The sequence below is a fragment of the Suillus paluster genome, assembly GCF_016628075.1.
Source record: "Suillus paluster strain FC165 chromosome Unknown EDB91scaffold_19, whole genome shotgun sequence".
Classification (NCBI taxonomy): domain Eukaryota; kingdom Fungi; phylum Basidiomycota; class Agaricomycetes; order Boletales; family Suillaceae; genus Suillus; species Suillus paluster.
Genome location: NW_024537579.1, coordinates 49,970 through 70,960, shown reverse-complemented (window position 1 = coordinate 70,960; position 20,991 = coordinate 49,970). Strand labels below are relative to the sequence as shown.

General features: G+C 48.7%; 8 protein-coding genes across 8 annotated transcripts; 5 read left to right on the top strand and 3 right to left on the bottom strand.

The window, feature by feature from the left end:
• Window positions 1-380: 380 nt before the first annotated feature.
• Window positions 381-2,460, bottom strand: EDB91DRAFT_1247274 (alpha beta-hydrolase; the record flags this gene model as incomplete). The annotated part of the gene is made up of 5 exons (XM_041322790.1): window positions 381-1,352; window positions 1,409-1,619; window positions 1,670-1,796; window positions 1,852-2,106; window positions 2,229-2,460. The coding sequence occupies 5 exons, from the start codon at window positions 2,458-2,460 to the stop codon at window positions 381-383; spliced, it is 1,797 nt and encodes a 598-aa protein (XP_041178257.1).
• Window positions 2,138-4,610, top strand: EDB91DRAFT_231622 (uncharacterized protein). The gene is made up of 8 exons (XM_041326543.1): window positions 2,138-2,743; window positions 2,799-2,814; window positions 2,868-2,995; window positions 3,052-3,427; window positions 3,480-3,950; window positions 3,999-4,250; window positions 4,304-4,528; window positions 4,583-4,610. The coding sequence occupies exons 1-7, from the start codon at window positions 2,603-2,605 to the stop codon at window positions 4,345-4,347; spliced, it is 1,428 nt and encodes a 475-aa protein (XP_041178256.1). The 5' UTR covers window positions 2,138-2,602; the 3' UTR covers window positions 4,348-4,528; window positions 4,583-4,610.
• A 1,130-nt stretch (window positions 4,611-5,740) lies between these two features.
• On the top strand, window positions 5,741-7,036 carry EDB91DRAFT_1236724 (uncharacterized protein; the record flags this gene model as incomplete). Its single annotated transcript, XM_041321499.1, has 8 exons — window positions 5,741-5,878; window positions 5,932-6,098; window positions 6,147-6,182; window positions 6,233-6,306; window positions 6,356-6,549; window positions 6,598-6,729; window positions 6,785-6,871; window positions 6,929-7,036. 8 exons carry the CDS (start codon window positions 5,741-5,743, stop codon window positions 7,034-7,036), a joined length of 936 nt encoding a protein of 311 aa, XP_041178255.1.
• Window positions 7,019-8,277, bottom strand: EDB91DRAFT_1126021 (HRDC-like protein). The gene is made up of 4 exons (XM_041318419.1): window positions 8,216-8,277; window positions 7,808-8,155; window positions 7,124-7,754; window positions 7,019-7,069 (listed from the first exon to the last, which is right to left on the bottom strand). Exons 1-3 carry the CDS (start codon window positions 8,219-8,221, stop codon window positions 7,488-7,490), a joined length of 621 nt encoding a protein of 206 aa, XP_041178254.1. The 5' UTR covers window positions 8,222-8,277; the 3' UTR covers window positions 7,019-7,069; window positions 7,124-7,487.
• A 565-nt stretch (window positions 8,278-8,842) lies between these two features.
• EDB91DRAFT_1051484 (glycoside hydrolase family 16 protein) lies at window positions 8,843-10,564 on the top strand (the record flags this gene model as incomplete). The annotated part of the gene is made up of 10 exons (XM_041313609.1): window positions 8,843-8,984; window positions 9,036-9,063; window positions 9,118-9,211; window positions 9,263-9,364; window positions 9,423-9,448; window positions 9,514-9,607; window positions 9,671-9,852; window positions 9,914-9,929; window positions 9,984-10,141; window positions 10,264-10,564. The coding sequence occupies 10 exons, from the start codon at window positions 8,843-8,845 to the stop codon at window positions 10,562-10,564; spliced, it is 1,143 nt and encodes a 380-aa protein (XP_041178253.1).
• A 218-nt stretch (window positions 10,565-10,782) lies between these two features.
• EDB91DRAFT_1081143 (uncharacterized protein) lies at window positions 10,783-12,106 on the bottom strand (the record flags this gene model as incomplete). The annotated part of the gene is made up of 5 exons (XM_041315345.1): window positions 10,783-10,983; window positions 11,214-11,243; window positions 11,264-11,505; window positions 11,548-11,640; window positions 11,965-12,106. 5 exons carry the CDS (start codon window positions 12,104-12,106, stop codon window positions 10,783-10,785), a joined length of 708 nt encoding a protein of 235 aa, XP_041178252.1.
• Window positions 12,107-12,392: 286 nt separating this feature from the next.
• EDB91DRAFT_1051444 (NAD(P)-binding protein) lies at window positions 12,393-13,657 on the top strand (the record flags this gene model as incomplete). Its single annotated transcript, XM_041313605.1, has 4 exons — window positions 12,393-12,483; window positions 12,537-12,640; window positions 12,691-13,411; window positions 13,467-13,657. 4 exons carry the CDS (start codon window positions 12,393-12,395, stop codon window positions 13,655-13,657), a joined length of 1,107 nt encoding a protein of 368 aa, XP_041178251.1.
• Window positions 13,658-17,805: 4,148 nt separating this feature from the next.
• EDB91DRAFT_1236720 (uncharacterized protein) lies at window positions 17,806-19,866 on the top strand (the record flags this gene model as incomplete). The annotated part of the gene is made up of 3 exons (XM_041321498.1): window positions 17,806-18,112; window positions 18,167-18,319; window positions 18,374-19,866. 3 exons carry the CDS (start codon window positions 17,806-17,808, stop codon window positions 19,864-19,866), a joined length of 1,953 nt encoding a protein of 650 aa, XP_041178250.1.
• Window positions 19,867-20,991: the final 1,125 nt, after the last annotated feature.

The window sequence follows — 20,991 nt, the reverse complement described above, 5'->3', positions numbered from 1 at the left end:
AAGTATCTTGCTTGTTTCTTTTCTTTTGCCTTTGCGATCTTGCTCTGTCATTTTCACTTCTGCCATGACGCCCTTGTGGTTGCCGCTCACTGTCGTTGATTCTTCTTTTTATTATTTTGTTCGTCTTCATGCACATGCCTCTAACGTAGAATAGCAACGAAATGTCCGTCACACTAGGTGATCGGAATGTGATATATTTCAGCACGGGTAACTGCGCACCGTAATTCAACCGTAATTTCTACAAAGAAAGACCCCTTGTTGCCTATGCGACTATAAGTCAGTATGACTCCTGGTGGTCAGATCAAGCTGCACAACATCGCCGGATTTGCACCAATAACATAGCTGCGTCTTCAATAGAATGGACTACAACAATTATGAAGTTACAACCCCTCGTCATACAACTTTCGGGACAATGCCACGTAGAATCTCTCCAGATCTAATTTGGAGGCGAGTTCGTTCTTGACAGCCTTCTTGACCTTCTGCTTCTGCGAAGTGTCTCCAGGGGACAACTTGTTGGCCGATGGGACCTGGTCGATGAACCAATCAAAGACGGCGGAGAGCTTATCCGTCGACGCTTTCACAACAGGATCACTTTCACCATCCTTACGCATCTCCTCCCTAATTCCTCGGGAGACTCTCGGGTCCGGTGGTGAAATCGACGATCCACCAGCACTAGCAAACTCAAACCCACCAGACGACCCCTTCTCTTGCTTCCTCCACGCCCGTGTAAACTTCGACCAATCACCCAACGCCCACCCATCCGCACCGACGCGACTCGCTATGCTCGTCAAGGGCACAGACGATAAGTCGACGTTGAACTCCAGCCCCCGCGCGCCTCTGATCTCCCAGTGGTCGCAGCCCTCCATTATCCCGAGAAATTCGCCCCATCTTGCGCTCTGCACGGTCACGAGGCCGTCGTTTCCCCACTGGTCATCTTGTTCCCATGTCAGGGGCGCACATACATCCCCTGTGTCAGCGTGTTGACGCTTGAGGCGTTCCCTGGCCGCTCGCTCCAACTCGTCAAGAACCATCTTTGGGAGACAAAGTGGGTGCCAAATGCTCATATCGGCAGTACGTCCTGTGATGCTAAAGTACTTGACGCGCGGGTCGTTGGGGGTGGCGGGGTTGAATACGTTGTTGAGGTAGGATGTTGTCAAGTTGGAATACGCAGGCGAGTCCAGGATGGACAACAAGAGTGTTGTGAAAGAGGAGGGTAAGGAAGCCAGAGACAAGGAGAATGAAGTCTCGCGCTTCTCAGTGGTTGTCTCTTTTTCTGGCATAGACTGCTGCTGCAACTCGGCCGTTTTCTTGTACAGTTGTTCCTGGGGCTGTCTTCCGAGGCCGATGTTTTCCTAGCATCGATGAAGTGAACGCACTGCAAAGCGAGGATAAAACTACGGGGACCTACCGCACACCAGTCCATGAATGGGCTTCCTCTGTGGGGAGTGCTGATTGTTGTCAGCGATAATGGGGTATATTCACTTGGCTGCACGTGTGTAATGAGATGGCGGCAATCAAGACCTCCCATGGAATGAGCCATGAGATTGACACCTCGCCCTCTGGCCTTCTCCTGGAGTATCCGATCGAGGTTTTCTGCCCTCGACGTAATTGAACCCGTTCTAAGTATGCGAAATCAGAGATGATCTACTATCAAGCTTGATGACCGTACGCGGGTACTGCTGTGACAATAACGTCTGCTCCGACCTTCTTTTTGAGGATGTTGAGAACATTGGACCAATAGTGCATTCGGAGACTGGGAAATGATGCAGGACCTCGCACGTCAAATCCGTATAGCCCTATAGATAAATGTGTGTGGTTCATTCCAATTAACCCGACTATACATCAACTAACCGTGACAGAGGACAATCGGAAACCTCGGAGCTCTAATTGGGTCATATAGTGCTGGGTTTCGCAGTAAGCGATGGATGATATCATTGGAATCACCCTCGGATGGTTCAGTTGGAGCCTTGGGTGGCAATTTACCCCGCGGTAATTCAGATTCGACAGAGAATGTGTCAAGAGCAGTAGTATGGGACTCAGATGATACTTTGGAGGCAGAAAGAGATAAAGGCCATGATTTGGTATCGTCCTTGAAGAAGCATCGGCCTGTTTATGGGTGACTACATGAGTCTGGTGAACGCTGGTGCACGCTATATGCAGGAACTTGCCTCCGGAGGTCCAATGAGGGTGTGTTGGAGTCAGCCGTTTGGTTGGTTGCTCCAAAACACTATTGACAAGTAACCCCACGCGAAGCCAGTCCCACTTGTTCGGAGACAGTGGGTTCCACCAAAAGTCATTGGAAGTGGTGGGAATGGCATGTTCTTCGGGTTTGATACGGGAGGTATCTTCGACTCTGACCCTCGTCATGAGGTACTGGCCAGATAATGAAAAGGTAGCCATGACATTGGCGAGGCGTCGAAGTAAAGCTACTACGCGGATTGGGAAGTAAACGTTGTTCATGATTTCGTTGGGGAAACATGCATATGGATGAGAGTAATAAATATATAAGTCACTTACTTTGTTAGGATGGCATGATTCAGATCAACTTTTTCGAGTCACCTGCTAAATCTGACCTCCTCACTAGAACCCTTGATCTCGCAAAATGTCAGACGAAGAGACTCTGCAAAAACACCACGAAGAATCAGACTCTGAAGAGGAGGAGGACCAGCTAGAAGATGTCCCAAAGATTGACATAGATATCACGAAGTTGACACCTCTTTCGCCTGAAGTAATATCAAAACAGGTGCGCAAGCAGTTCTCATTTATTTGAAACATCTCATCGACGGCGATCCTTCCAGGCTACAATTAACTTAGGTGCGCAGAGCTTTGCGAGTAGATACAGTTCAGCAGCCGAATTATCTCTGCAGGAACGATCGGTCATGTCGCACACGGAAAATCAACAGTTGTGAAGGCCATATCAGGCGTCATGACTGTGCGATTCAAAAATGAGCTCGTTCGTAACATCACGATTAAGCTAGGTTATGCAAATGCAAAAGTATGTTCCTTCCCTTTCGCATCTGATGCATTGATAATCGAGAACCACCATCGTAGATCTATAAGTGCGAGAACGAGGCATGCCCCCGCCCAGGCTGCTATCGATCGTACCGCTCGGACAAGGAGGATAATCCACCCTGCGAACGACCAGGTTGTGGTCACCGGATGAAACTCATTCGCCACGTTTCCTTCGTGGACTGTCCTGGTCACGACATTCTGATGGCTACCATGCTTAACGGTGCCGCAGTCATGGACGCTGCCCTTCTGCTAGTTGCAGGGAACGAGACATGTCCTCAACCGCAGACATCAGAACATTTGGCTGCGGTTGAAATCATGAAACTGGAAAACATCATTATTTTGCAGAACAAGGTCGACTTGATCAAGGAAGCCCAGGCGCTTGAGCATCAAAAATCAATCGCTGCATTTGTTAAGGGTGGGTCCCCAGTGGCATGGAGCGTCCAATAATGTACTCATTCCAATAACAGGCACGGTGGCCGAGTCATCACCCATCGTTCCGATATCTGCGCAATTGAAATACAACATCGACGCCGTCAATGAATACATTGTAAAGCGTATACCTATCCCAGTCCGTGACTTCACTTCCGATCCCCGCCTCATCGTCATCCGTTCTTTCGATGTCAACAAGCCTGGTGCGGAGGTCGATGACCTCAAAGGCGGTGTTGCTGGTGGTTCTATCCTTACTGGCGTCCTAAGGCTAGGGCAGGAAGTCGAGATCCGTCCGGGAATTGTAACAAAGGACACTCAAGGCCGCAACCGCTGCAAACCCATCTTCAGTAGGATCGTCTCTTTGCACGCTGAGAACAATCACTTGCAATTTGCTGTTCCGGGAGGTCTGATTGGTGTTGGGACTAAGATCGATCCTACGCTATGCAGAGCAGATCGTCTCGTTGGTCAAGTGCTGGGTGCCGTTGGGAAGCTGCCGAAGGTTTATACCGGTGAGCACCCTATTTTCAGTACCCAGGCGTGTTCTAAAGAGAAGCCAGAACTTGAAATCAGTTTGTTCCTCCTCCGTCGTTTGCTGGGCGTTCGTACAGAGGACAAGAAACAAACAAAAGTATCAAAACTTGCCAAAAACGAGCTCCTACTTATTAACATCGGATCAACATCGACTGGAGGGCGAGTAGTGAGCGTGAAAGGGGATCTTGCGAAGATTCAGTTGACTTCCCCCGCATGTACCGAGGTTGGGGAGAAGGTCGCCCTGTCAAGACGTATCGAGAAGCATTGGCGGCTTGTAGGCAAGTATTTTTGCCCACTCAGTTGTAGATTCATTTTTGCTGACTTTCATCAGGCTGGGGAAGTGTACAACGTGGAACAGTGTTGGAGTTAGACTGATTCGCTACCCATATTCTGGCACCTCATGTGATCGGGGCCAATCTACATCTGTATCATTTGTGCAGCATGCAAATGCAAGCGTTCTGATTGCACTGTACATGTTTATTGGGAAGACTCGCGAGGGTCACCTTTCCTAATCAGCGATCCCTCACGACTTGGTTCTAGACTTGGACGTGAAAAGGTATCATCGAACGGCCCAAAGGCTACCTTAATATGTAACTAACAGAGCGTGAAGCTGCCCCTCCCCAGCCAATTGCTCCCTGGAGGTAACCATCATCTCGCCAATGCTTGTTATCTGGTGCATAAGGGGTCCATTTGACTTTTATGTACCCCCAGTACTCGGGACACCACCCAGTACCCACCAATACTTTCCCAATCGCTAATACCAGTCACCGTCCCATCCTTTTTCACAAGCCTTGGCGCAAAGTTACCAGGCGTGGATCTGTTGGCATGGCGGTGGTGGCGTGTCGCAATGAACTCTGTTGCCCTCCAGCGTAGCGAAAGTAGTCAAGGAGAGGTCTACTCTAAGGAACTCCAAACGGTCCAAATCACTCAAGGTCTACCCTCGGCTGATGTCTCGCAGAGGCCTACCGTTAATGGAGACAACGACACCCTTATTCGGAGGGTGCAATGCCCGGGAGCTGCTGAAGGTAGTCTTTTAGTCCTATTTTTACAACTCGTCTGCGCCCACACACCGACGCTGACAAGCGTTTCGTTTCTGTCGGTGCTGTAGCTGACATTATGTCACCTGTCAGGGCTTTAGCTGCATTCCTACACATATTACTTAGGAATGGGTGACGTCCCCGGCTTCGTTGCTTTCATCCACTCTTGTAATAAGCAATGTTGTGACCTTGTATGCCGGCTCCCGATAGGTTCCCATCCAATAGTGGCTGCGACCTGCGCATGGACATCATTGGCAACACATCAGCTCGAGGGTCTGCAGCTATGGCTTAGAAGACCTCAGTTCCACATTCTGGTGTTACCCCTAGTGGTATCGTTCCACGCAGTGTAACCAGTGGAATATGAGAAAGGGTCTAGGAAGAGGGATCGTGATACATGCCGTCTGAATGATTCAGTATGGAAACGAACAGGCGGAATCAGGTTATGACCTTGCAGACAAGATGATGCTGCTCTCAGGCTCAAATTCCGCCTCTCGAATGTGACATGTCGCTTCCAGGAACACCCACCTCTGTCAATGACCCTGGAATCCCGTACATTTTCAAGCTGCAGGTTGAACCTATTTCCAATCGGATGCAAGTAACTCATGCGGCATCCGCATCAGTACCCGGCGTCTACGGTCTCACAGTGCCGTAGCGTGGAAGTCTTCACATATGTGCTATAAGTACTCGGGCTGTCGTTATGGAGGGCTAGAGTATCACTTGCCGCGATCGTCATGGGTAGTCACCTGTCAGTACTGGGGCAATCATTTCCGCCCAAGCCGAATTTTCGAGTGGATGATATCCCTGACTTGACGGGGAAGGTTATAATCGTTACTGGAGCCAACACTGGGATTGGTAAAGAGACAGTGAAGGTACGTTGCCAGAGATGCATAGTTGATACTTGCTGCTGACTATAGAGTAAAAGGCCTTATTGGCACACAATGCCAAGGTATATGTAGCTGCCAGAAGCGAAGAGAAGGCAGATGTAGCCATCAAGGATCTGAAAGGCAGCACTGGCAAGGAGGCCATCTTTCTGAAACTTGACCTCGGAGACTTGAAGTCTGTGAAATCTGCGGCAGAAGAATATCTCAGGTTTGTCTTCCGTCGCAATGCAGGGGTTTCTTTTGACTCTGTTAACAGCAAAGAGACCAAGTTGGACGTTCTGTTTAATAGCGCGTGAGTGTATTGCACTGAATTTTTTTGTCGTACTGATCATAGTGCATAAGTGGAGTCATGTTCCCTCCAAAGGACTTGTTAACGAATGACGGATATGACCTTCAATTCGGAACGAATGTCCTTGGTAGGACGATTATATTTCTGCCACAAGCCTCTAATACTTTATCTGCTAGGGCACTTCTACTTTACCAAGCTACTATTACCTACCCTCATTGCCACTGCGAAATCAGCACCGGATGGCAAAGCTCGTGTCATTACAACTTCATCGTCAGCACATGTCCTAAGCGGTCTTACGTTTTCCACATTCAAAGATGGTCCTGCACGCAAGAAGTTGTCTACTGCTGATCTCTATGGGCAAAGCAAAAACGCAAGTTAACTATCTTACTTACGTTGGCTGTTCCTGACTCGTCGACAGGGAAACGTCGTACAAGCACTCGAACTCGCAAGACGCTACGGTTCAGAAGGTATCGTTTCCATACCCCTGAACCCCGGTAACATCAAGACAGACCTGGCGCGCCACATGCCGTCCTTTTTGCGTAGTATTCTGGTTGGCCAATATTTCGCATGCAGTCATCTGCTGAATGCTGATAAGTGTTATATAGAACTTGTTTCTCTACGACGTCGAACATGGAGCACTAACCCAACTCTATGCCGGAACTGCTCCAGAAGCTGTAGAACTAAACGGCAAGGTGATTTCTCCATCAATAACGTTCGCGATAAGAGACGCTGAGGCCTCTTTTGTGTAGTATCTCGTTCCTTGGGCTAGGCTCGGTCCAACTCGAAAGGATGCCCGGGACCCCAAGATAGGGGAGGCTTTGTGGGAATGGCTTGAAGAACAGGTCAAGGATATTTAATAGTAATGACATCTTTTTCCGTGTTATACCAGGAAGTATCGTACATGTATTCCTCTTTCGATTTTGTCCTAATTGTTGCTTCAAGGGTATCGATGGATTGCAAGTGAGTGCAAGATATCCATAGTTGCGTATAGGTACTTCGTAGGATATTTACATTTTAAACCTGTGGTATAGGTTGCGCAAAGGTAGCCAGAGCAACGCTGGAACAGCGCGAGACTTTCCGAGTACTACATACCCCCGTCAAAAATCCTAGTATCATGCTGACTTCTGAGCGACAGAGATATACTTAACCTCGCATGATGTTTTTCCTCGCCTTCATAACAGCTAGATGTGATGCACATAGACACATCTGTATAATTGAGTAGGAGTGGACCGTCACTTACGCGGCGGCAGGATGCCCTATGGGCTCTTGCAGTTTGCATGTACGTGCATCCCTTGACTCACAGCATCCTTAGTCATCATCAACATCAAGGTCGCCCTCGACCCCTGCTCCCTCTCCCATGTCATCAAACTCCATTGCGTTTGCATCATATTCCCAAGTCTCTTGATCTGCTTCTTCATAGACCTCCACTGCAACTTCATTGCGCGTTCGTTTGTCTTCGAGTACAGCCATAGTCCCATTCGGAGGCTGAGGAGCCCTTTCATGTAACGACTTGGTTACTACAGCAAGAAGGTCATCCATTTGGTTCCCTAATCGATCTTCGAATTCCTCGACGATCTCAATGGCAGTGTTCAGCATTTTGAAACGATGCATACGCAACTGGCACTCACAACATATAGCTCGACTGGCTCAGTCGGAGCCAGGTTAACTATCTGAAGCTTTTCTGATTTTGACAATCTAAACGGCTCAAGACCACGAACAAGCTCCGTGATGCCCGCGTCTGATTGGTAAAGAGTCGGCTGGTAATCGGCAGATAGATATTGAATAGCTTCCAGTTCGACTGTGCGAAGGTTTTCGCTTATCTCTTCAGTTTGGGCCTCATGCGAGTTCTTTCCCGCAGCCTCTTCTTTTTTGACTCGGATGGCAGTTTTTGTGCGGGCGATGTGCTCCGCATCTAGCTCGCGAAGGAGGCTCAAGACCTCAAAGTTTGACAATAGGGCCGACCGAGCATTTACAACCTGTTAGGATACATAATGATTGTATGATAACGCACGAAATGTGGAAGACCTTCACGATACCTCCATAGACACGTTCCGTTCGTATGTTGCGAGAAGATACTAAAAAGTAACGAAAATGGACTGTCGGACGTATAAGGTATAGGGTTCACGTGATTCTCTGAAAGTTCAACCTGTCTTCCATAGCACATACTTAATCCGTCATCCATGCTGTTCTGACCCTCCGTAACCAGCTACGGTCATCCACCAACCTACCTATCGATGTTGAACCCGGACCTAGTAGAACACAGTCAGCTCCACGCCGCGCAGCCGGCCATCATCAATTCATCAAATCCGCAGTCGCGGCCAAACGAACTTCCGCTCGATTTCCATCCAGCTTCGTACAACGCCTTTGAGAAGCTCTGAGATCTGAGACTTCAACGCCAGTTAATCATGCATCACTGGTGTAATTTTTGAGTTCTTTTGACCCTTTTTGACCACGCAGCCAAAGATGATTAATGATTGCCGGAGCATACAGGCACTTAGTGTCAGCCGTAGTATTTCTGGATCTGTAAGTTAAAATTAGCAGAGAAAGAACCGCATGATTTTCGGCCCTGGCAATATGACTGAGGTCGTGGTGCAGCGATGGACTATTTATTATGAACCCGCGCAGTCGGGTCAACAAACTTTACCCCTTTTCCCTGGACTATCATGTTACCTGCTCATTCCATAACGGCGACGGTGCTGGCCTGCGCAGCGTTCTCAGTCGCGCCAGTGGCAGCCACAACGTACTCTATGGTCAAAGAGTATTATGGTTCCAGCTTCTTCAACGAGTGGACTTTCTATAATTATTGTTCGTGGCCGTGTTTCAAATCTGCAAAGACCCGAACTTACTTGCTTTCAGACGATAATCTGACGAACGGAGATGTTAAGTGAGTGCATGGATGCAATAGTGTCGCTTTTGCAATATAACATCTTCCTGGCAGCTATGTTTCTGCTCAGAACGCCACTGCATATCAATTGGCCTATGTAGATTCCTCAACGAATCATGCGATCATCAAAGTAGACAACACTTCCACTGTACGTCGTTCTATAAGATGTCTCGTTCTCTTCGCTGACAGTTTCTATCAGGTGGTTTACAACAACAAACGCAACTCCGTCAGGATCACAAGCAACGACTCATTCGCAGTGGGAAGCTTGTGGGTGGCTGATATGTATCATGTACCTTATGGCGTGCGTGCAATAATCGTGTGTCAAGGTGTGGGTGCGCTAAATTTAATCTCCGATTCAGTGTTCCGTGTGGCCGGCGTGGTGGAGGTGAGTCACCCTCGAGAACATCCCACTCTTTAGAGGTTACTTGAAGAGCTGACGTATCATGACAGTCAAGCACCTCTCTGGCCGCAGGGTGGCGAGATTGATACCTTTGAGGGCATCAATACCAATACCCAAAACCAAATGTCCTTGCACACGGAATCTGTTCGTGAACTTGTGTTGTTCTGAATTGCTTGTCGTCCAACACCAGTTTGTCGATTTCTACAGGGATGCATGGCGGTTTCCCAAAATCAAACTTCAACCCTGGTTACCAGCACGAACTGCTCGTATGCGTCGAATGAGGACCAGGGTTGTATTGTCACAGACCCGTCGACTTCTTCCTACGGCGCTGGTTTTGCGAGCAGTGGTGGGGGAGCTTTTGTGACTGAAATGGCTTCTACTGGTATAAGGTATGACGATTACCTTTTGATCTCTGTTGGACTGCATCAATTAACCTTTTGTGTCAATCAGCATTTGGTTTTTCCCAGTGAGTCCACTGTGCAAATGATGAGCATTGCCAAGTACTGAGCTATATTATTAGCGGGCCCAAATACCCAGCTCGCTGTCGAGTAACGGAAGCACGATTGATACCTCGACCTTTGGTATTCCTGTTGCTAACTGGCCTTCTACGGGTTGCAACGTTTCGCAGTACTTCCAACCCCAGAACTTGATTTTCGATATCACCCTTTGCGGAGGTACGTCTGTCATATATCAACTCGAAGATTGAACTAACATTCGTCTCGATGTACTTTTTCATCTTCCCAATTGATAGACTGGGGTGAGCGGATTTTTCTGCCAACGGGTGTTGCAGACTACTAAAGCTGGTTCACAGCCGATGGTGTTACATGGAACGCTACGTGCTCCGGAATTTGCTACAACAACTGGGTCATGGGCAGTGGTAGTGACTACAATGATGCCTACTTTGAAGTTGGCTATGTGAGGGTTTTCAGCACGCAAGGCACCAACACTGTCGTGCCTTCCGGTGGCACCACTGCTTCCTCTGGTTCGTCCCCAACGACTTCACCAACATCGAGTAACTCGGCTGTGGCCCTCCCGCATGATGGCGTTTGGATGGCTGCAACAGTACTCGCTCTCGTTGGATTTTTCAGCAGCGCTCTTTAGAGACTTGCTTGAATGGACAAAGGATGGTAACATTTATCATACTTAGACTTGTTTCGTATGATGACCAGTAGCTACGATATTGCTTTTACGTTTAGTGTTGGGACGATTTGGATAAATATTATAATACTAGCAGTAGTGAATCATGGTGGATCCAGAGCAGTAACTGAACTGCAAACCCTGGATGAGCATTTTCCCCTCGGAACCGCGTTCTTTAGGCCTCAGACTATGACGCTTTGTTTACGTAGAATATCATAGAACTCGACCTTGTCGACATCAGTCGCCGCGTAGCCGTAATCAACTCGCTTGTCCAAAAAAAACTGGATGAACCGCATCCACTGCCGCATCTGTTCACACCAGGCCAAGTCTGCCCGTTGCCCGGTCTGACCAGGAGATGCCCGAAATGCAAGTGAATGTGGTATCTAAGGACCGTCCAATATTATGCTTAAAGGGTCAGCGCATACAGCATGCAACAGCATCATTGTAGCGGCACGGACTCCGTAGGGCGGAAGTGATGGTAGTTACCTTTGCAACCATGCAGGGAGACAGCAAGGGCATGAGAATAGAGCATGTGTGGACTATGTGTGAATGAGCAAAGAAACAAGTCCAAGTCATCGAGCAGAATTGTACAGTCTAGGAGTAGTAGACTTACAGAATCAAATTCAGCAGCGGTCACTTTGATCTGCGGCAGTCAAAACGAACCAAAAATATTATTGTTCCACATTGGCATGCTTGGACCGTTTGACAAATAGTGACTTCCCTTCGATAGTCAAGTGTTCCAATACGTAGCGAACTGATAATCAATCGTGTTGCGTTGCACCAGACGCCTGAATCAGAACGGGGGTGCACGGAAAATCCCGGGGCGTATACTAGACGATCCGCGTCAATGTAATAGATTCCCACAACGCGAGAGGTATCGCATCCAGTGGCAGAGACGACGTGCCCTGTACACATCAGGTTGTGACCACTGCTAGGCTAGGACTCACAGACATAGAGCAAGGATGAAAAGGAGAAGGAAAGAATGTGATGTACTGATTGTACTGGGCCTGCGTTTGTAGAAACAGAGTCGGCAAGTCTCACTGCGTCAGCAACAATGACCACATGCAGTAGATAACGACACCTTTTCCATTCACACTATGTCATAATGTTGATTGAATTCGGCGCTTGATGATCTCAGAGGGTGATATTCAAGTTGAAGGATACCGTGACAAAGGGCAATTCAGTCCTGGCGCGGAAATTTTGTGTCTTGCGCACTTTTCGGGGCAGAGTAAGGTGCGGACTAAATGAACTATCAGAATGCAATTCGAAGTGAATAATCAAACATCGAGGAATTGCCTACCACGAATCTAATCACGATTTTCCCTCGCGTTTCGCCACGATCCGCCACGCCCACGGTGGCCCACCTGTATACTGTGGATCGAGCGTAGATACAGCGATCCGATACTCAAGTGTATTGCCTCGGAGGTTCGGGTGGAGGGCGTTATTGGATTCTTGAAATTTCGACTCCTTGGCTTTAGTCCATGGGCGACTGCTGCAGCGCTGCATAATTAATGAAACAGACGGAAACAGACGAAAATGTCTCAGACACGACCCGGCAAGTTGCATTTATTTCCGAACCGACCTCAATTTGTGGGTTTGCTTCTTACACCCGCCTCGAAGTGCTATCGCCTCGGCTTGACCTCGGCCCAAGCATCTACAGGATCCGATAGGCCGCGACTCCGCCATCGTTTGCATGAAGCAGGTTTCAAATTGGGACACCGAATAACCACTATGACTATATAATATCGGCCGCGGTATATGCTGATGCACCTCATCCCCGCCCGATATCACTATGATCAGTACAGGTGCATCCATCCATACAAATCCTGCCGCCTTGTTCGGCGTGGAGGGTCAGGTCGCTGTGGTCACAGGAGGCGGCACCGGTATAATCTTTTCTAGCCAAATCCTACTCATCATATAATGTTCGTATTTCCAGGTATTGGACTGATGATTGCTACGGCATTAGAGAGCAACGGTGCTACCGTGTACATCGTTGGACGGAGGCTTGAAGTTATAGAAAAGGCTGCCAAGGAGAACAACGTATGTAATATTGTCCTCATAGCGATGGTCCCTGACGTCTCAGCTCACAGAAATTCGGAAAGCTCATCCCGTTACAGGGTGACATCACATCTCGTCAGTCACTCACAAAACTCGCTGAAACTGTCAGAGCGCGCCACGGCTATATTGATCTCCTTGTCAATAATGCCGGCATCGCCCGCAACATTCTGCCCGTACGATTGCCATCCCCTCTAGATGGCCCTGCAGATGCCTCCCCATCCATCAAGGCGTTTCAAAATGTCCTTTGGGATACTGGGTCACCAGCGGGCTTCGCCGAGACATTTGATACGAACGTCACTGCCGTTTATTTCACTACTGTCGCCTTCCTTGAGTTGCTTCATCTTGGCAATCTAAGACGGGGTGATTTACCACCTGTCATGTCGTTGCGTCCACCGGTTAACAACAGAGAGCTCTGTGATAGTGATATTTCGAATGACTTAGACTCCGCGTCCTCCAGTCCATCAGCAGCCTATCATTCCTTGCCTCCAACTCCCCCCTCACCTTTTACGTCCCTTCCTGAAGAATTGTCCGCCTTTGATTCTGCTCATGCCCCGCAGAGTTGTCTTCGACAACCAACATCTCAAGTTATCACTATCTCCTCATCTGGTGCCTTTCGTATTGATGCGAGAATCGTATCTGTCTCTTACACATTGGCAAAGAATGCTTGCACACACCTCGGAAAACTTCTTGCCAACCTTCTGGCCGATTGGGGTATCCGTTCTAACGTCCTATGTCCAGGCGTTTTTCCAAGCGGTGAGCAATTACTCCTCTAGATGCTGATTGACTTGTTGATGTACCCCTGAAACAGAAATGACATCAACTCAACACCTCACACCTGCCCTTTTGGCTCAATCTGTCCCTCTAGGGCGCGCAGGTAGCCTTTCTGATATTTCTGGTCCTATTCTTTTCCTCGCTGGCCCTGCGGGAGCATATGTGAACGGTGCAGTATGGTTGGTTGATGGTGGACGAGTTGGATCTGTTGCCAGCTCCTACCAATGACCGCTTTCTCACTGATCCGACTCCTCGGCCACAAATAACGCCACGGGCCGATCGGCTCATGTATTTGTTTTGCCCTCGGACGTTGGTACTTTTTCTCGAGCGGCCCCTCGATCATTATTATCCATCTGTCATTCAGCTATCGAAAAAACATTCTGATCCGCGGCTTTCACGATTCCTCGATTGTTTTCTGATCTGCACCGAGGGCTGTTGACAGTATTTGTTATCTTATCATCAATGTTGTACTGATTTGAATTGATTCATCATCACGGCGTCGGATGCTCTCTGAAATGCCAACATCCATAGCCAATGCGGTATCGGCGATGTAACTTCGGCATAGTATTTCCTCAATAAATCCTCAGCTCATCTTACAGTGGGTGTTGGGTCGGTAACTCTCATTCCTAACTTCATCCCACCTGCACAAAACTTTCACTCAGAAAGCTCGGCAAACTATTCTCTCTAAATTTAGACTAACAATCACGAAGCCTCTCTTACTGAAGAAGATTTCATCCTTCACACCCACTAACTACGACCTCAGCCGTGGACTGGTTCCGACGAGTGAGTGGATTCTCAAATCTGACACCGGGCTCCGTAATGACATCTCAGTTATCCTGTCCCAGGTCACAATACCATTGATGTCGACACCGTCTGCGCTGAAACTTGACCCTTGTATATCACATGAGAGACCCGACGACGTGACATCGTGCGGACAGGTGCGGACTCATCAACTACAATGTAGGCATATTAATATTATTACGTTCGAATGGGCTCCACGATCAGATTATATGGCCCAAATAATTCTGTCCTCTTGTGTTTTCCCCCATGTTACAAGGTCTGAATAAAGCCCTCTAGCCTTTAGAAATACACAGGGTACAGCGTATGTTAATGCAATGGCGACTTCAAGGCTTGGTAACACTCACAACTTACCTTGCAAGAGCCAACTTGCCGGTGCCGCTGGTATGCATAAATAATAAGCTACTCGCTTCACCCCACGCACTCCGTGATCATATCATTTTCTAGGCTACCCCGAATTTCACGATCAATGAACACCCCGATAGCGCATCATAAAAGAAGCTTGTTCTCTCTCTGTCGGAAGCTGCCAGAAGCTACCCCTTTGATGTACACTACGCCGCCGCCGCCTCCCCCACCCCGGACTTGCCCGGACTTAAGTGGACTTACGTCGTTATGCCGTTAGTTCGTTTCCGTTCCCGTGCCACATCGGCGTCGAACGTTGAGTGCTTGCGTCTGTATACAGCTGCCCATTTGGGAAAACTTCTGATGCGGCAAGCACCAATTGCTGAAGCGCTAAATTGTGAGACCTTGGCAGTCCTGAATGGTCGTTGTGTACCACAATAGGAAAGGTGTCTGCTTGCATGTACTTCGACCTCGAAGTCATGCGGCAGACAGCGAGTTATTTTTGCTACGCACAGGTTTGCTGAAAATCGAATGCCAGGCTATCACTTACCAAATCTACTGTTTCACCTGCGATTTTGACGTTCCCTTGTGGTGGTTGTCAAGGGTCCCTGTTGGACTCCTCAGGTAAGACGGATGCTGACTATGCCGCCAAAGCACTTTACCCAAACATCGGACCGTGCGGCAACTCAGCAGCTATCGGATTGAATGCACGCGTCATCTTCACGCGTCACTGCTTCCTTGGCCGACGCTGCTTCTTTTGCTGAGACCCGCTTTCGAAGTAAAATCTGAGAAGGCCGCCAAATACCCACTACTGACGTAGTGGGAATGAAATTCCTTCGGATACGTGGGCTTGCGTCCCAGTAAAGTGAACTCTATTATTATTCAAAACACCCGAATGGCGATAACTAATGTAGCGGGTTTCGTCACCACAGGTACGCAAGCCATGTTAATTCGCGAAGGTTCGGAAACATGGACGTGGGCACCGAAGACAGGCTAGGATTAGCGAAGTACATAAGAACTTGATAGTTGCAAAGCGGCTACTAGGACTAAGTCCGCAATTGAAGTTGTGCGATAAAATTCTCGCTACCATTCATGGCAGCTTGCAAGGTCTTTGTGTAATTGAGTAGTCATGAAGTTCCAGTAGAGGTCGAGGTCTTAAATTGAAAGTCCAAAGACCCTCAGGCCTCAGTGACGGTGACCGTGCTCAATGACAAAAAATCATTTTATGTCATGGGGTGTTACACTACTTATTATCCGGCCACTGAATGACTTGAGGAGGTGCTGTGACTGATGCGGTCGGCCCGAAAACGTGTACATAGCAGTCCCTTACCAAATTTTAATTCGATTTGAACTTCGCACTCGTTACGGAAACAGCTGACGAGCACGGTGTTAGAGGTAAACTATCAGGCTACACCGTCGGCACTATCTTTCCCAAAACCTCGTCCGTTAATCCGTGAATGATTCACGCGAATGACAATCTAGGGAATAACGCACCTGTCCATCTGGCCAACTGGTCTCCGAGGCTGCATTACAGAGAAGATGTGGTCACAGATTACTACGCACATACTGCAGCGAATAGGAACGGTCCGTTCGCGACAGCTTGAAAGGACGACCGGAGGGAGCTGAGATATGATTCCTCTAGTTCATCCAAAGTAGTGAGATCCAATGTTGGAACAACGGCCTTTGCAGAGGCACGGATGACGTCCTCATTATAGCTGATCAGAATATCAATCCTAGATTTGCAATGCTCCGACGGTGTCTTGCTGCAGAATCACAAAACAACTAAGCATGAATTAGAGCTGCATCAGATAGATGTAGGATACGTTAATATACCTGAAAATTGGAGTAGGCAGCCACTCAAATTGATGGAGACATCGTGTAGTTAAAGGCGTACTCGGTATGGGCGCCACAGCCAATCTCTCTGCAAGTAGTTTGACCGCGCGCGCTAGGGGAAAACGATAAAAAAAACTTCAAGCCCCAAAACTGACCCCGTCGTCAGAAAAATCATCAACAGATTCAATGTAAGAACAAAAATTTACAGCGTTTGTCCCAGTTCGACTGCAGCATTGCTGGGAAGATAGGCATAGCCCAATTGTGATTTTATCGTATAGAAATCGCGAAACTTGCTAGTATGCAAGAACGTCCTTGCGAAGTCAAGGCAAACAATTGGGCCACACATTTGCGCCGGTCATGGTATCATCTCTTGCTTGACCTTCATAGCGGATGCCCTTTGGTTCCCAGACAATGCCAAACACATCGTTCTTTGAATTCATTAGCGTTATCACCCCAAAGGGGATTGTAGGTTGAGTGTAATAACCTTTGAAATTAAGACATCGACGGTTGTATAGGCAATCAAGTCCAGAAGATATTGCAATGATTCAAACCTTCACCTTTAAATTACCGGCGGAAGCTTCTTCCCAGTATCGATGGTCCTTGTGATATCAAGATATCTTGCAGTACCATTATCAATCAGGCCGTGTTATCCTACCAGTAAGAGCCAGGCGGAGATCAAGGTCAGCATCTATATATCAGGGAGTTAGTGCTACACCGTGCAATGATCGCTTGTGGATAGCTGTAGTTGCAAGATTAAGTCTCCGCTGTAATGTAATTGGAGGAAAATGACCGAATTATTCGGCATTGATTCGGCAACGGGAGCTGTTTTTTGTTTTTGTTTTCTTACGAAAGGGGAAGAACAACGTTTTGGAAGTGACACACACACGCAGTGACACAGCAGTAGAAGCTGTTCAACGTTCAACGTTGTTCAACGTCGTCCTCATTCGTCGCCCGCAGGTATCTTGAATTCTACCATTCTTGTCCTTCACAATTGCCTAGCAGGCTTTAACTTTCGCTAGACCGGCAGGCTCCGCTGGTCTCGTCTAGACCCAAAGCAGCGACACGCAACGGTGCTTGCAGTTCTGCTTAGCAGACTTTGCAATCGTGCTTTTGATTCTAGCATATACTACCCAGACTCGACGTCAGGGTTCTTTCTAAAGAGAACTAGCTCTCATCAAAGAGCAATCTCCATCTCATATCTACTCCCCTCCTTACTCAATCTCATCTTCTCATCGTTTCCTCGAGGACTAGGAACACATATCTACCCCCTTCCTATATCTTGCAAAAACGTGTTTAGCGACATAACTCTTACATTTCACCGCTAGCGGATCTTCACAAGCGTTGCATTTCAAAATTTTATCCTTCGATTCTCATATATTCGTCAAATTCAGTCGATACCGCCTATGTCTACTCTTCGTCCTCCTTCCAGTCCTTCGCCTTCCCCTCATAACACTGATCACAGTCGTTCTGCTCGCGCTTCCATGGGTCCTCGTCAAACCCTAGCACCAGCTTCCCCTCGTCCCGGTGGAGGAAGCGGTGCTCGTCCTACAAGCGAACTACTCGGTAGCGCGACCATGTTTCAAACCCCAGAATCAGAGGCAATCGACCAGTGGTTTGAGAATCTCCAAAATTACGAAGAGACTCTTGAAGAAATGGCCGCTGCGTCCCTGGATGCCAATTTTAAAGAAGAATTAAGCGCCATTGAGCTATGTAAGTGCCTCGCCCCATTTTTATCGCTCATAAATTAACGGGCTTTTTTTGAAGGGTTCAAGGTCCTTTCTGAAGCAGAGCGTACTGCCGCTCTTTACAGTCTTCTTCAACAATCTACTCAAGTTCAGATTCGATTTTTCATTACTGTTTTGCAGCAGATGGCGAAATCAGATCCGATGACTGCTCTCCTGAGCCCTGCGATTGGCGGTGAGCCCCTTTTATCGATGTTCGTTACCTCACGGACTTAATCATCGGATGCAGGTTCGATGCAGAGTCAGATGGAAGCCAAGTTGGCCCAGATGACCTTGAAGAGCCCCGCACTTAAGTCGCCTATGCCCGCCTCTCCCCGTGTATTCAGCGGCAGTCAGAACAGGCAGTCCCTTGCGCTCGATACCACTTCCTCTGGGTTTCTTTCCCCAGACTCAGCTGCAATGGGATCCAGCCATGACGCAGCTGCCACGCTGGCACACCAACGCGCTAAGCTAAAGGCAAGCAATGCAGCGCATAGGATTTCCGCACCCATTCTTGCCTCCGGCAGCAGTGACCCACGTACCTCCTGGGGATCCGCACTCAGCCAAGTCGCAGAACAGAACATCAACTCCCCTGCGCAGGAGATCGTCGTCCCTTCTGTTAGCAACAGCTCAAGGCCCAAAAGCACTGAGTTTAGCGGCTCTCTTGGCACGCCTCGCGCTGCAGTTGACGCGCTGTCCCCCATGGTGGGCGATAGCTGGGCCAGCAACGTCAATACGCCCTTGATCCCTATGTTCTCCAAGGACACGCATTCACAGAATCTCGACGCGGCGGCTGCCAAGCTCAATGACTGGAATGCTGGTGCACGTGTTCCTCTCATGGCTGATCCGAAGTCCTTCCGTCGGCCGTCGAGGGGTAACGCCAGCGCAAACGCTCCTGCTTCTGAGACCAACGTACAACCAAACAACAATATATACGATCATGATGGCAATCTCGTTTCCCAGCAGTCATTCGGCCAGCGCCGGAACGTTAGCCAGGGTTCCAATGCCAACAACGCGCAGCTCAATCTCGGCCAACAGCCAGGGAACTGGAACAACAGTAGGAGCCCCGCGTTGCCCCAGTCGAACAGGTTCGGCGGAGAAGACGTGAACGGTCCCTTGAACGGGCTGGGCATGCCCGGCTTCAACATTGGTGGACTTGGTAGCCCTGGTCTCGGGATGGGCATGCCGAGTGCGGGGCTGTTAGCAGGCATGAACCCCATGCAGATGAACATGTTGAACCTACAAGCTCAGATGAGCGCTATGGGGATGAGTTCGATGACGCCTGAGGCGCAGCTTCTTGCAGCGCAGATGGCCGCTGGATTCCCGCCGAACTGGCTAGGCCTTCAACAAGCTGCTGCTATGCAGCAGAGCAACAACAACAATAACAACAACAACAGGGGCCGTGGAGGAGGACGATCCCCTGGGCTTCCGAAGACCGGTTCTTCTGGTGGAAATAGCGCGGGTAGTGGAGCGAAGAAAGATGAGGAAGACGTTGACCCCGCGTTGCTTCACGATATCCCGGCTTGGCTCAGGAGCCTGAGGCTACACAAGTATACGCCTAACTTTGAGAAGATGAAGTGGCAGGACATGGTCGTGCTCGATGAGGCGGGCCTGGAGGCCAAAGGTGTTGCCGCTCTCGGTGCAAGGAGGAAGATGTTGAAGACATTCGAGATTGTTAGGAAGAATATGGGCATCGAAGCCCCTGCTGGTTCTTCCAGTACCTCAGGTGGAGAAGAGTCTTGAAATGGATGTCTTGGGTGTATGTATCTGCCGGGGCGGATCAAGGCATGCTACCCTGGCTGGTTAAATCTTCGCGATGTTGATTATGATTCTATCATTTTGTATGTGTTGATAATTCCGATTTACCCAATAGCCACCGCTCTATGGACGAAAATTGGCTAGTCGTTATGCTTTCTCGCTACTACTGTATTCGTTCTACTGTACTCGCGTAAAATCAACGATATGATTCGGCGGCCGTTTGTTCATGTGATGGATACACAATTGTTTCCGGTGATCCAACTTTGGTCGCACTTAAGTTCGTACGTGTCACAACAATATATATCACAATGTACATCGCATCCCTGAGAGCGAAGCTAAGGCTATGTACACCACTTGACTTAGTATAACTTATATAAGCCAGCCTGATAGCCACTCGCATTACTGTCTCGACGCAAGGATCGTTTCCGATTGGGTCAGCCTTGCAAGTCTTTGCTTGAGCGCTTTGTCTCGTATTTCTGTTTCGAATTTATTTCGGACGATGGCACCTACCTCCCATGTTATTGGCGTGTCTCCTGACTCTCCTCTCCCACACCCGGTTTAACCTCTCTCAGCCCTTGCTCACATGTAAGTGTTAACTGGGAGTCATGCGCGATTGTCTTTTGAACTCACGCAGACCGTGTGCAGAATTTACAAAAAAAATGGATCCAGGAAAGCTAAGCTGGGTCGGACTGGACGGGCTCAAAAAGGCATTTCTGACCCCTGGACACTAAGGGGGGATATACTACCCATCTCTTGTTTTCTGAAACCAGGGAGCTTGACCTATGACTATCCCCACTGTCAGCCAATTTGGTTTCTCGAGGTGAAGGTGCTGCTCAGAACGTGACAGAATGCCTCTAATGTTGAACCTGCCGTTCTAGGACTCACTTTTTGAAGTTCTACCCTGAGGGCCAGCTAGGGGAGATTCAGGATGAGACAAACTTGGATGGTTTACCAGTCATCGTGCCTCAACATGTCTTCACAATTTATCCCCACATCTGACCAGCATCCGCCAGTTCCACCACATGTAGGTTTTTGACTTGCTTACAGTGGTCGCAGAGTTGCCTGCAGACTGCCCGCCTATCGCGATGCCCAAGGGCAGCTGCGGAGATT